This window comes from Macaca mulatta, chromosome 4, assembly GCF_049350105.2.
Source record: "Macaca mulatta isolate MMU2019108-1 chromosome 4, T2T-MMU8v2.0, whole genome shotgun sequence".
In the NCBI taxonomy this organism is placed as follows: Eukaryota; Metazoa; Chordata; class Mammalia; order Primates; family Cercopithecidae; genus Macaca; species Macaca mulatta.
The window spans coordinates 68,000,054-68,013,420 of NC_133409.1; the positions used below are offsets into that span (position 1 = coordinate 68,000,054).

At 37.3% G+C, this 13,367-nt stretch overlaps 1 protein-coding gene and 1 non-coding gene across 3 annotated transcripts in view; one reads left to right on the forward strand and one right to left on the reverse strand.

Annotated features, from left to right (window-relative positions):
• The window catches only part of PPIL4 (peptidylprolyl isomerase like 4), a 41,524-nt gene that overhangs the window by 1,750 nt on the left and 26,407 nt on the right, over positions 1–13,367 (reverse strand). Inside the window, 2 exon segments of one of the 2 annotated variants that reach the window (NM_001258155.1) lie at positions 6,195–6,342; positions 11,161–11,257. In NM_001258155.1, the coding sequence (NP_001245084.1) occupies positions 6,195–6,342; positions 11,161–11,257 (245 nt within the window). 2 annotated transcript variants of the gene reach the window in all.
• Positions 10,763–10,824, forward strand: LOC114677852 (U7 small nuclear RNA). Its single transcript, XR_003729282.1, has one exon. It is a non-coding gene; the product is annotated as a U7 small nuclear RNA (small nuclear RNA).

Sequence of the window (13,367 nt, forward strand, 5' to 3'; positions counted from 1 at the left end):
GGAGTTCAAGACCAGCCTGACCAACATGGAGAAACTCTACTAAAAGTACAGAATTAGCCAGGGGTGGGGATGCACGCCTGTAATCCCAGCTACTCGGGAGGCTGAGGCGGGAGAATTACTTGAACCTGGGAGGCAGAGGTTGCAGTGAGCCAAGATTGCCCCACTGCACTCCAGCCTGGGCAACAAGAACGAAACTCCATCTCGAAAAAAGAAAATGGATAATGTATACTTGGGTCTGAGCAATTAATTTTTAAAGTGTTTTATTTTATAACAGCTCCTCTCTACATGTTCAAATACATCTTCCATGTTTAGAAACACAGAAGCTAGAGAGGAGAATGTTTTTTGAGACAAGGTCTTGCTCTGTCTCCCAGGCAGGAATGCAGTGGCACAATCACGGCTCACTGTAACATCAACCTCCCAGGCTCAACCGATCCTTCCCACCTCAGCCTCCCAAGTAGCTGAGACCACAGGCATATGCCATCACCCCTGGCTAATTTTTGCAATTTTTTGTAGAGACAGGGTTTCGTCATGTTGCCCAGGGTGGTCTCAAACTCCTGGGTTCAAGTGATCCCCTCCTACCTCGGCCTCCCAAAGTACTGGGATTACAGGCATGAGCCACTTTACCCAGCTGACTAGGCTTATATTAAAATTATTATAGTTCTTTAAAATGAGTTTTTAAACACTAGTAGAATCCTATGCCCCAAAGATAATAAAAGTGCTACACTTAATTCTTCTCTTAGACCACAACCAATGCTCTTTCAAGAGATACTTTGTAAAATTTAACTTTCTTAAGATTGGCTGGGTGTGGTGGCTTATGCCTGTAATCCCAGTACTTTGGAAGGCCAAGGCAGGTGGATCACTTGAGGTCAGGAGTTCAAGACCAGCCTGGTCAACCTGGTGAAACCCCGTCTCTACTAAAAATACAAAAAATTAGCTGAGTGTGGTGGCAGGCGCCTGTAATCCCAGCTACTCGGGAGGCTGAGGCAGGAGAATCGCTTGAACCTGGGAGGCAGAGGTTGCAGTGAGCCAAGATCGCACCACTGCACTCCAGCCTGGGCAACAAGAGTGAAACGCCCTTTCAAAAAAAAAAAATAAAAAACAAAACAAAAAAAACCTTTCTTAAGATTGCCCAAAGGAAAGGCAAAATCTAAGGACTAAACTCCCAAGGGTCTCAACTCTATCACCAGATACTACTGTAGCAGACATAAATGTCAAGGCTTACAATCCAGAGTGATGAATACCAATGGTTAAGGACTGGGTTTTAAGCAAATTACGTTATTCCATATACTGTGTAGATACTGTACACCTTGAGTTTGACAGTGTGTGAAAACAGATGTAACATGATTGTTATAGTAATAATCAGTGTTTGTGGAATACAATATTATAAACTGATTTGTGATTTTCCACACAATCCCAATAGTTCTTGTCATATTATAAGAGTCCCTGAGATAGAAAAAATGAGTAGGCATTTTGGTTTAGCCCTTTACCATCTATTTTCTAGTAAAATACAGCATTCCTAGATAAAAGAATTTTTGTGCTTCCTATAACACATCCAAAATAGAAATATCCATATACTATTATATCTGTACATCTTGTATGTATTTCTGTATTTGTTGAGACAAACTTTTAAAATGCTGAGACTGCTGGATGATGTATAACTTCATAAAATCCTTAGTATGTTATTACACAAATGGGCACGACACTTAAGTGCTTTGAGTATTTAAAATAGAAAAGATAAAAGATTATGTAGCACTTAGTTCTTTCAAAAAATTGAGGAAGCTGAATATCTGAATTGGACTGAAACTTTAAAATCACTCCTACTCGGGAGTAGTTTTCAAAGCTACCCAAGCTTTGAAGTCAGGTAGATCTGGGTTCAAACAGTCTTTGACATTTAGGAGATGTGTCAAACAAGTACTCCTAAGGTTAGAATAATTAGAGAAGGTTTCATGGAGAAGTTAGGATTTCAGATGAGCCTCAAAGGGTAAGTTAGCTTGGGTCTGAATTGGCTGCAAGAAGGCTAATGAAAGTAGTGTAAGTGAAAACTGGAAAACAAAGAAAACTGAGCCCTGTATGAAGGGGAAAAGTTAAAGTGGCTGAATGAAGCCATGTAAGAGCAGATCCTCTAAGAACACGCTAACAGTGCTAAGAGCTTTAGGAGTGCAATATCCTCATTCTAGAAATAGGGAAAACTGAGACTCAAGAGTTCTGCACAGGTTGGAGATAATTTAACTTGACATCCAAAATTTAAAAATGGGGGAGTGGTATAGAATAATGGGGAAAAAATCCATTATTTCCTGAAAAAATCCATTATACCTGACTGAACCAATTAAATGTTAAAATTCTAGTTCTCCCACTACAAAGGCCTAAGGTCCTGTGGGATCAGTATCTTCATATCTAAATGAATTAGATAAGCTCTAAGTCCTTTTGAGTATGAACTTTTAAAAATTATATTATTTATACATTTAAAACATAAGACAAGATGATTAAACTACCATGTGGCAAAAAAAAGAAAAAAAAAAACGAAGAACACAAAATGGCCAATTTAAAGCAATTAACTTAACCTAGCAAATGACTTGATATAAGCAATCAAAAAAAGTCTAATCTAATTAAAAGCTATCCTTGCTCAGGTCTCTGGGACTAAATCAAAGATCTGGTTAAATCTTAGTCGCCAAGATAACATTAAATCATGAAAATGACAGCAAAAGTACAGTCAAGAATACAAACATTATGAAAACCCCAGTGGAAAACTGACAACCAGCATGAATACTTCTCAGCAAGGCAACCCCCAGTTGAACATTCATTTCCTGTAACCTCAGTAAAACCCAAACCTCAACAACACAAAAACCATCTCTGGAATTAAGACATGAGGTGGAAAATTAAATGTTTTCGAATTGATTAGTAAGGCTAGCTACTCAATAAAAAACAAAGAATTTGAAGAAATAAGTTAAAATACTCTTGGGAAACCAGACTCACCAAGCAAAACACCAACAGGAAAATATGAACTATAGCTGAAATTTGTCTAGTACTGAAAATTCTCTTTAATGAATTTTAAAAAATAAAAAGGAAAACAATCAAAATAATAAAAAATCAGGGGCCATTAAAATCTTAAATACTGATGCCGAGTTTTATTAGAAAGGAGAAAATTAATGTAGCTATATTATTAAATCAAAGTATACAATTTTTTAAAATTTAATATGCTTTAAGGGGAGAAGTTAGGAGATCATTATTCAGAATTTAATAATTTTATAGTTAATATTGCCTTAAAATTAAAACTTAAAATTGCCTTAAAATCTTTTAAAAAATACTCATAGCATTCCCCCAAAATCTTGATGCTTTTACTTCAAGCAAAATGAAAAGGATATTTGCTGCTGTAAGGTTTCAAGTAATCAAAGAGCAGAATCAAAAAGATTCACACAAAAAAACACAACCAGTCTGCTTTTTTGTAGCCCTCTGATTATCTCAAACACACCAATGTTTATTTATCTCAGGTTTAAATTCATTGACAGTTCCACGTACAAGTGCAGGATGAAAAGCTGGAGCTGAAAGCAGCACACGGAGGGGGAAAGAATTCGGAGTTTTTAGTGGAAAGCATGCTAAACATTCACAGGAATGTGATGCAGCCACCAGTAAAGAAGACTGATGTGAACTTAGACTAAAGTAATAGAGTATAGATATTTAAGAAAGAGGAGATGTGTTCCTATTAGATCACATTGGAATATTATACTATGGGACAAATTTTATTAAAATAACATTAGAGTTTAGGAAAGAAAACTGACGAGAATATACCCCAGATAAGAAGAGGAACAAGAGTAGTTAGGAGTCCAAGTATGAAATTAAACTGTGGTTCCACTACTTACTAGCTGTGTAAAACTATGGGCAAGTAACAATTTTTTGTTCTCACTTTGTTGTGTGAAAGGGGGATAAAAGAACCCACCTCACATTGTAAGGACCCAAAAATGTTAACTATTACTACTTTTTCTTTTTCTTTTATTTAAATTTTTTTTTAAAGACAGGGCCTCCTATGTTGCCCAGGCTGGTCTTGAACTCTGGGATCAAGTGATTCTCCTGCCTCAGCCTCCCAACATGCTGGGATTACAAGCATAAGCCACTGCACCTAGCCTACTACTACTTTTATTATCACCACTGATTCATGTGAGAAATATTTGCAGGAACCAACAAAAGTATGGCCTAAAAATGGGATGAGCCATGAATGATGGCAATCTTTAAACAGCTAAAAGGCTATAGAAAGAAATTATCTCTCTGCTGGATTATAGCAAAGAGCTAAGTACATATATCAAATATTTACTTGCTAAATTTTTTTAAATCAATAACCCATAAACACATAAAATAGTTACCCACAGAGGGAAGAAGGAAAAGGGGAGGGAACAAGAATAGAAGCTAGGTTCTCTAAATATACCATTTTGTAGATTTCACTTTGGAAACAGTTTTTAAAACTACAAAACAAAAAATTGTTAAAGCAACCCTTAAACATTAAAAAAAAAAAAAAAAAAAAAAAAAAAAGAAGCAAGGCCGGGTGTGGTGGCTCACACCTGTAATCCCAGCACTCTGGGAAGGTGAGGCGGGCGGATCACAAGGTCAGGAGTTCGAGACTAGCCTGGCCAACTTGGTGAAACTCCGTCTCTACTAAAAATACAAAAATTAGCCAGGCATGGTGGCAGGTGCCTGTAATCCCAGCTACTCGGGAGGCTGAGGCAGGAGAATCACTTGAACCCAGGAGGCGGAGGTTGCAGTGAGCCGAGATTACACCATTGCACTCCAGCCTAGACAGAGCAAAACTCCATCTCAAAAAAAAGAAGAAAGAAAACAATTTAACTGAAATATGAACCTAGTTAATGTCATAATATCATAACCACAGAGAGAAACTATTCCAAGTAACTCTAAAACTAGTAATTTGCTTTATCAGTTAAGAAAGAAAAAAAAAAGTAGTAACAATAATAGCCAGTGTAGAAAATGTTTGCACACGCATTTTTTTTCACTGAATCTTAACAACATGCCTGTGAAGTATTTCTCACCTTTCACAGAGGATGAAACTGTGGCTCTGAAAGTTAAAGAACTTGTCAAGGTCGCTTTGATGGCCAGCAGTATAGAAATGTAAATCTAGCTCTCCCGAGAGCAAATCCTTGACTCTGCCTATCATACTACATTTCTCTATTTCTCCATCTTTGCTTGACATTCTCACCATCTTGAGTTCCCTCCCTTCTCACCTCAGCCCACTGAAATCCTTCTCATCCACCAGGGCTCAGCACAAATGCCTCCATGTGGTAAAACAAAAGCAAGGAGCTCTGATGTTAAAAAAAAAAAAAAAATTTTTGGAGACGCCATCTGGCTCCATCGCCCAGGCTAGAGTGCAGTGGCACCATCTGGGCTCACTGCAGCCTCTACCTCCTGGGCTCAAGTGATCCTCCCAAGTAGCTGAGACCACAGGTGCACACCACCACGCCTGGCTAACTTTTGTGTGTGTGTGTATTTTTTGTAGAGATGGGGATTTCACCATGTTGCCCAGGCTGGTCTCGAACTCTTGAGCTCAAGCGATCTACCTGCCTTGGCCTCCCAAAGTGCTAGTATTACAGGTGTGAGCCACCGTACCTGGCCTGTAAATTGTTTTTTATTTAACTAAGAACCAAACCACAGATTGGAAATAATCACTTTTCTTCACAATAAATTTTCTTTTGGGAATTTTTATTATATATTTTTTAAATGTGCTGTTCAGGAGAACTTTTAGCATGCTAAAGTTAATTATCAGTGCTGTTTTTCTTATATACGATATAAGATGGCAGCATATAAATGTTTTATAGGACTTAAAATCTCAAGAACCCTTATGTGCTACAGATAATACTTGGTGATAAATTAAGCAGATAAATGACAAAATCTTTATCAGCACAACCACACTTGTTTCTGATGGGAATAAATGAGTATCCACAGGTATGGAAATCACTCTTGCTTCACGGTGTGGAAGTATCTGATACATAATGTCAAAAATGATCTTTTATCATTTGTGATAAATATTTTTGAAAATTAAAATCCAGTACCCCAGTGCAACCATTCTGCTTCTTAGAACAAACCTATCTCTGCTTAGAACTATCCCTTACCTCCTAAATTATATCACTAAGACATTATTTACAGAGGGATAAAATATTTATTTCTTCACATCTAAGTCTGGACATTAGAGGTACCTGATTAGTATTTTTGATTGGTATATAGTCCTCATCTTCTTTCTCTTCAGAGCAGTGACGGGTTTTCTTCTTGTGTTTTTTACTTGTGTGTGAGTGACCTGATTTTGAGTCTTCGGCCTGCTCATCTAATATAAGATCATATTTTGCACTGCAGTAGTTAGTTAAGGATAAATGTGATAAATAATACTGGTAAGACATCAAAACTTAAGATCTGGTAAACAAAAGAGGTCATAAGGCTAAAAGTAACTTTAAAGCAAACAGCATTTCAAAAGAGTAGAGTACATTTCTAAAGCAACACTAAAATTTTCTTTCATTATATAGTCAGGAGAAATGGAAAGAATCCTAATCCTAAACAATCTTAAAATAACGACTAGTACGCAAAAAAAAAAAAAAAAAAAAAAAAAGAAGAAAAAATAAATGTATTTGTCAATAATTTAAAAAATTTAAATTTAGAAAATGAGGGACATCTTTAACTAGAAAAAATGATTACAAATTCCAATGCCCAGAAAAGCTATACAAGATAACAGGTATATTCGTATGTCTCTTCTTTTAGGTCAATCCTACAAGAGGAAATTCAGCAATGCATATCAAGTTATCATGTTTAAATTCTTTTCTTTTTTTTTATTTTTTTGGGACAGAGTCTTGCCCTGTCACCCAGCCTGGAGTGCAACAGCATGATCTCGGCTTACTGCAACCTCCGCCTCCCAGGTTCAAGCAATTCTCCTGCCTCAGCCTCCTGAGTAGCTGGGACTACAGGCACGCGCCACCACGCCCAGCTAACTTTTGTATCTTTAGTAGAAATGGGGCTTCCCATGTTTACCAGGCTGGTCTCGAACACCTGACTTTGTGATCCGCCTGCCTCGGCCTCTCAAAGTGCTGGGATTACAGGTGTGAGCCACCACACCTGCCCATCATGTTTAAATTCTAATAAGAATTTATGAATAAAGTTAAATGAACAAAAATATACATAATAGCCAGGCATGGTGGCTCACGCCTGTAATCCCAGCACTTTGGGAAGCCAAGGCGGGCAACTCACTCGAGGCCAGGAGTTTGAGACCAGCACGGCCAACATGGTGAACCCCATCTCTACTAAAAATACAAAATTAGCCGGGCATGGTGGCGCAACCTATAACCCCAGCTACCCAGGAGGCTAAGGCAGGAAAACTGTTTGAACTTAGGAGGCAGAGACTTTCATGAGCCAACGTTGTACTACTGCACTCCAGCCTGGACAGAGCGGAACTCAGTCCCAAAATATATATATATATGCATAAAAGGACTACTTTTAGTAGCAAAGTGGTAACAACAAAATATCCAGTAATAAAGACATACTTAAATGTATTATAGTACTTCAATAAGATATATTATAAAGGAAGTTATCAACAATGATAAATGCTACAGAAAAAAAGCCCTAGAAAGGTGTTTATGAAAATTAACGTAAAAAGATTAAAGCAAAAACTACATATACCATACAACGATTATAACTTTACATAAGACAAAGGCTTGAAAGAAACAAGGAGAAATAAAAACAATCATGTGTCTAAGTGATGAAGCTATGAGTGAATCTTTTTAAATTTCATATAAATGTGTTAAAATTTTTTAATGTTTTAATTCAGAGATAAGTATTTTCTTAAATATACTATAACAGAATAAGAGAAAATATAAAATAGTTACAATTTCTGCTGAAAATAATCTCAACCTCAAATGTGGTTTCTGAGGAAGGCTGACATGGGCTGGAATAGTGGTTTTCCTAAGAAAGCTTATGAGGAAGCCCAACAGGCAGAGCTATGCTAGCTACATGTGGAACCACAGTAAACGCAGACACACTTCCCTCAGGACTAGAGGCTCGTGTCTGCTTCACAACGCCACAGCTCAACACTTTCCGCAGGAATGTCTCACTTCTACATAAGATCAAATGAAAGACACTGTCCCTCCTAGCTTTCCATGAGATGGCTAAAGAGGGTTAGTCAGCTTGTACCATTCGATTACGACTCTGTTATCTCCAACTTCCCTCCTTCTACTATGCTACGCTGTTTCCAGGGCATCTTCTGGATCTTGCCTTTTCCAGATACACATTCCATAGCTCCTGCCTATGATTTCATTCTAATGTGTGCTCTGCACATGCTGCTCTCTCTGTCCAAATTCTTAAGAGCAGTGTTTTTCTTTTTTTTTTTTTTTCTGAGACTCAGTCTTGCTCTGTTGCCCAGGCTGGAGTGCAGTGGCCCGATCTTGGCTCCTGCAACCTCCCCATCCAGGGTTCAAGCAATTCTCCTGCTCAGCCTCCCAAGTAGCTGTGATTACAGGTGTGCACCACCACACCCAGCTAATTTTTGTATTTTTAGTCGAGACAGGGTTTCGCCATGTTGTCCAGGCTGGTCTCAAACTCCTGACCTCAAGTGATCCACCCGTCTTGGTCTCCCAAAGTGCTGGGATTACAGGTGTGAGCCACTGCACCCAGCTCAGAGCAGTGTTTTTCAAACTGATGACTATAATCCATCAATGGGGTACAAAATCTATTTAGTGAGCCACAACAGCACTTAAAAAAAAAATAGAAATACAGTATATGCCACCTAAAAAAATTTTTTTATTCTATTAACCTTTTGGTTCAAGTGTGTGTGTGTGTATGAATGATTATACCACGACTGTACTGGGTTAAGATAAAAACTGTATTTTTTAATTGTTTTCATTTTTTTGAGATGGAGTTTCACTCTTGTTGCCCAGGCTGGAGTGCAATGGCGCGATATCAGCTCACCACAACCTCTGCCTCCTGGGTTCAGGCAATTCTCCTGCCTCAGCCTCCTGAATAGGTGGGATTACAGGTATCCGCCACTACACCTGGCTAATTTTTTGTATTTTTAGTAGAGATGGGGTTTCTGCATGTTGGCCAAGCTGGTCTTGAACTCTCGACCTCAGGTGATTTGCCCACCTCAGCCTCCCAAAGTGCTGGGATTACAGGCATGAGCCACTGCACCCAGCCTATTTCTTAAATGATGGATCATACGAAAGAACACAGCACTCCACCTCAGCCCTCCTATCTCCCATATTAGCGTCGCAGCTTTGTCACTTTTTTCAGTGTTGAGGGTATTCTCTAACCTCTCAACCCTTATTATGAGTCCCATATCCCTTTGCAATATTTATTTGCCATAATTTAGACATATTTAGAATGGTAATTATTTAGTGTTTGTTCTTTTCCCCACTCCAACAATAAAATGTAAGCTCTGTGTGGGCAGGAACTGAATACCTTTCATTGCTAAACTGGGTATGTGACAGATGCTAACTATGTATCTGTTGATTACTTGTCATACCCTCAAGACACTTGTTATATCTCCTGCTTTCTCATTTACCCACTATCTTGTACTTACCACTAAAATCAACAATTTTAGAAGACATCAAATCCCTCTCCCTTTGAATAAAACACAAATCTGTGAGCTCACTGCCCTCTTTTCTCCAATTTCTTCCCTGAGGTCTAGTTGGGCCAAGTTATTTCCTTCTTCTACTTCTATTTTTGATTCTTCTTCTTAATAACCTATATTTTTCAGTAATTTCTTTCTCTTAAGGCCCATAAAGTAGATGACACCATGCCTTCTTAATTGTCTTAAGACAACTTAACTCCACATCAGACTAGCCCCTAATGGCATTTCTCTCTTTTGCATCAACTTCAAAAGGCTAGAAGCTACACGATTCCATATAGATATATGTGTGGTTATTTCAATTAACTAAAATTAAAGAAAACTTAAAATTCCCCTTCTTCCAGCTACAGTTATTAGTAATAAGCCTAAATTTAATTTCAAAGATTCGGCAAATAAATATCAAATGTATTCCATTCATACCTTTTATGATTTTGAGCTTTCAATCATATGCCCTTGAATGTTGATTTTTTCCTGACCAAATCTCAGCTTCTTGTTTGGTCTGTCTGCATGTGAAAGCCTCTCCTCATGCTGATTTTATCATCTTTCTTCAGACTTGATACAACTCTAACACCTCAAAATGCTTTATGCATTGCAGACAGTCAACACATCTTAAAACATGAATATAGACCAGGTCAATCTGATATTCATCTTTCTTGACGAGTACTTGGAAAAGAAATGTCTACATGTGTGGGAAAAAAATCCCTGAAATACCAATAGAAACTAGGAAACAGAGACCCCATTTACCAGAAAGAATCACAAAATAACTCTTGCAATGTGTGGAGTGATATATTTACAATGGGAAAAATTAGTGAATAAATTTAAATGTCATAATATAAACTGTATGTTTCAATACTTTTTACATATCTCAATCTAAAACTTGGAAGAACCTGAAGTAAATGGTCAAGTCAAAGGATCTTTTTAATCCTATAAAAGTGAACTCTTACACTCAGTAGAAGCCCAATAAATATTTGTTGTTGAAATTACAACATACTATACCGAAAGAAGTAACCTAACTTTGTAACAGAGAACAACATGATTTTATTATCTAAATAAGGAAGTTAAACATAAGAATGGTTAGCACAAAAGATTCAGCTTACCAATAATAAATTTTTGATTATAACGAATAGAAAACACTACAATTACATATAGAAAATATAAAGCTAGTGTTACAGCTCTTTTAGAATCTGTCTAGTAGGCTTTCCGGTTTTTGCAGGAAAGTCTCCCCAAAAAGAAAATACAAATCTTACCTGAACATCTTCTGAGAATATGGTAAGTAGGAAAGTACTTAACCTAGAGTAAGAAGGTATTAATAAAAGAATTAGGCTACAGATTTCTTTCAACCTTAACTTACTCCATACACTAGAGTATAGTGAAAAAGCAAAGTATATGTAAGATCTTGAAAAGAGATGATGATAAACTAAGTTACTTCCTCACAAACAATCTGGATTCAGGAACTTTGTCTTCTATAGCTTTTGTGACTGTTCATAACACACCACACAGTACTCTACACATAGCAGATGGTCAATACATATTAACTAAGTGATTCTTGGTAAGGATACTCCTGTTTGGGCTTTACTTTATCTTTCAGAACCAAATTAGATGGTTTATCCTGTTCTTTTTCATACTCCTTGAAATCACTCTTGGTGTATTTCCCACCTATTTATTAAGAAAAGAAAAAAAGAGCTTAGTAAAAAAACCATCTAGTTAATCAAGAACAATAATTATTTTATAAAAGGTATAAGAGCTATTTTATAAATGGCATATATCGAGAGACAGAGAAAGGGAACAAAAGCTTGTTCCCTTTGCCATTACTAATTTAACTGAAATCAGATATCCATTTTGCTAGGTAGCCACATGCTGCCATCTAACGATATATGTGAATATTACAACATCAAACTTTCAAATAAATTACACACAAACACAGTGTTTAAGCAGAGCCATTGAGCCCATGAGAACAGTAAGTCCAATGGAAAACTGAGGATTTGGGACCTGAGTTTAAGATCTGAAAGACTTAAGTTTGGGAGAAGTGAGACTTTAAGAGACCTTTTAAAGATCTAACAAGATAGTGTGTGCCTGTAATCCCAGCTACTCCAGAGGCTGAGGCAGGAGAATCACGTGACCCTGGGAGGCAGAGGTTGCAGTGAGCTGCAATTGTGCCACTGCACTCCAGGCTGAGCGACAGTAAGAAACTTTGTTTCAAAACTGTCTATATCTATATCTATATCTATATCTATATCTATATCTATATCTAACAAGAGATACTGTGCTGCCAAATGGCAACAGAGCATCAGGCAAACAGAAGAAGGCAGGATGTGCAGAAGATCACCAAACAGCTGTGAGAGGAGAAAGTGGGTAATAGCACCAAAGACAAACTGTCTCGACTTTGAAATTCTAACTTAGGGGCAACTTTATTCCTCCCAAGTGCCAAAAATCCCTTCAGGAAAATAGGACCTACTGCTACATCCTAACTAGCTTGGTAGCGCTGAAAGGAAGAGCATTCAATGCAGCCTCTCTACTCTCAAGCCTAGTCTCCTACCAGATGAGAATTCAATTCTCAAGTCTCCTACCAGATGAGAATTCAATTCGTATCCACATCCCAGACCTGTTGACGGCCCTGCCTTTCCTATCCCTCAACTATACCACCAGGAAATGCTTTTGTAGAAAGGCTTCCTACAGAAGGGTCCTAGATTAAATGTACAAGTAAAACAAACTGGAGTTATAGAGAGAGGTTTTGACTGGGAATCCTATATATACCTTGATTGTCAGGGTTTTAAAGGGCTTACCCCTACGGGGTAAGCAAAAAAGACAAGATCAATCTATTTGGCAATTCCAGAGACTCCAGAAACAAAAATGGCCAGCAATGTTTCCCATAAATGTGAAACAGACTACTGCAAGAGTTAAAATAACTCGTAACGGTAACAAACAGCCATCATTTATCATTGAAAAATTATTTGCCATCTGCCTGCCATTAAAATAAGTCTCACTATGGATGAGGCAGTTACCATATAACAGAAAGGGGAGCACATTAATATAAGAGCTTCTTGACTGTAGTGGGAGGTCCTAGGTAAAACACCACTTCTCTGCAATTCATTATCTTTATTTACATTGTCTTCATTTATAAACTGAAAATAATATCAACATTTCACAGAGTTACTGGAATCATCAGACTATAAAGGAAAGTACTTAGTGCTGTGAATGACACATTATACACGTTAAAGTTATAAATCTGAATCAACTGCATATATAATTATCTCAAAATTAACTGAGATTAAACTGTATGTTTATGATGGCATGTACAAAACCAAAGCCTCTCCCTCCTATATGACATTTTATCTTAGGAAAAAACATGAAGAAATTTATTTAAAAGTAATAAGAAAGTAGTATTATTTATTCAGTGGGTGGATAGGCTGAGAAGAAGACAGGATTGAGAGGGTAAAAAAACAAACCAAACTTAGAGTCTGTCTAAATCTTCCATGTATGTACTCTAGGTAAATCATGTCTCAAGATTATGCCTCAAATTCCATATCTATAATGAGGAATCATAATACTTATTTCATACACTTCCCAAATGATACAATTAAACTAGCTCTTTGCAAGCAAAGCTCTACATAAGAGCCACTTGGCATTACTACTGGCCCGAACTACACTGCATCAGGCCAGCAGCTCACCAAGACTTCCGAATACACTTATTGGAATCTTTTGTTCACAAAGTTGTAATTATCCTACATGAAAAAAATCTTAGTACTTCAATTTAGTTTTCACAAAT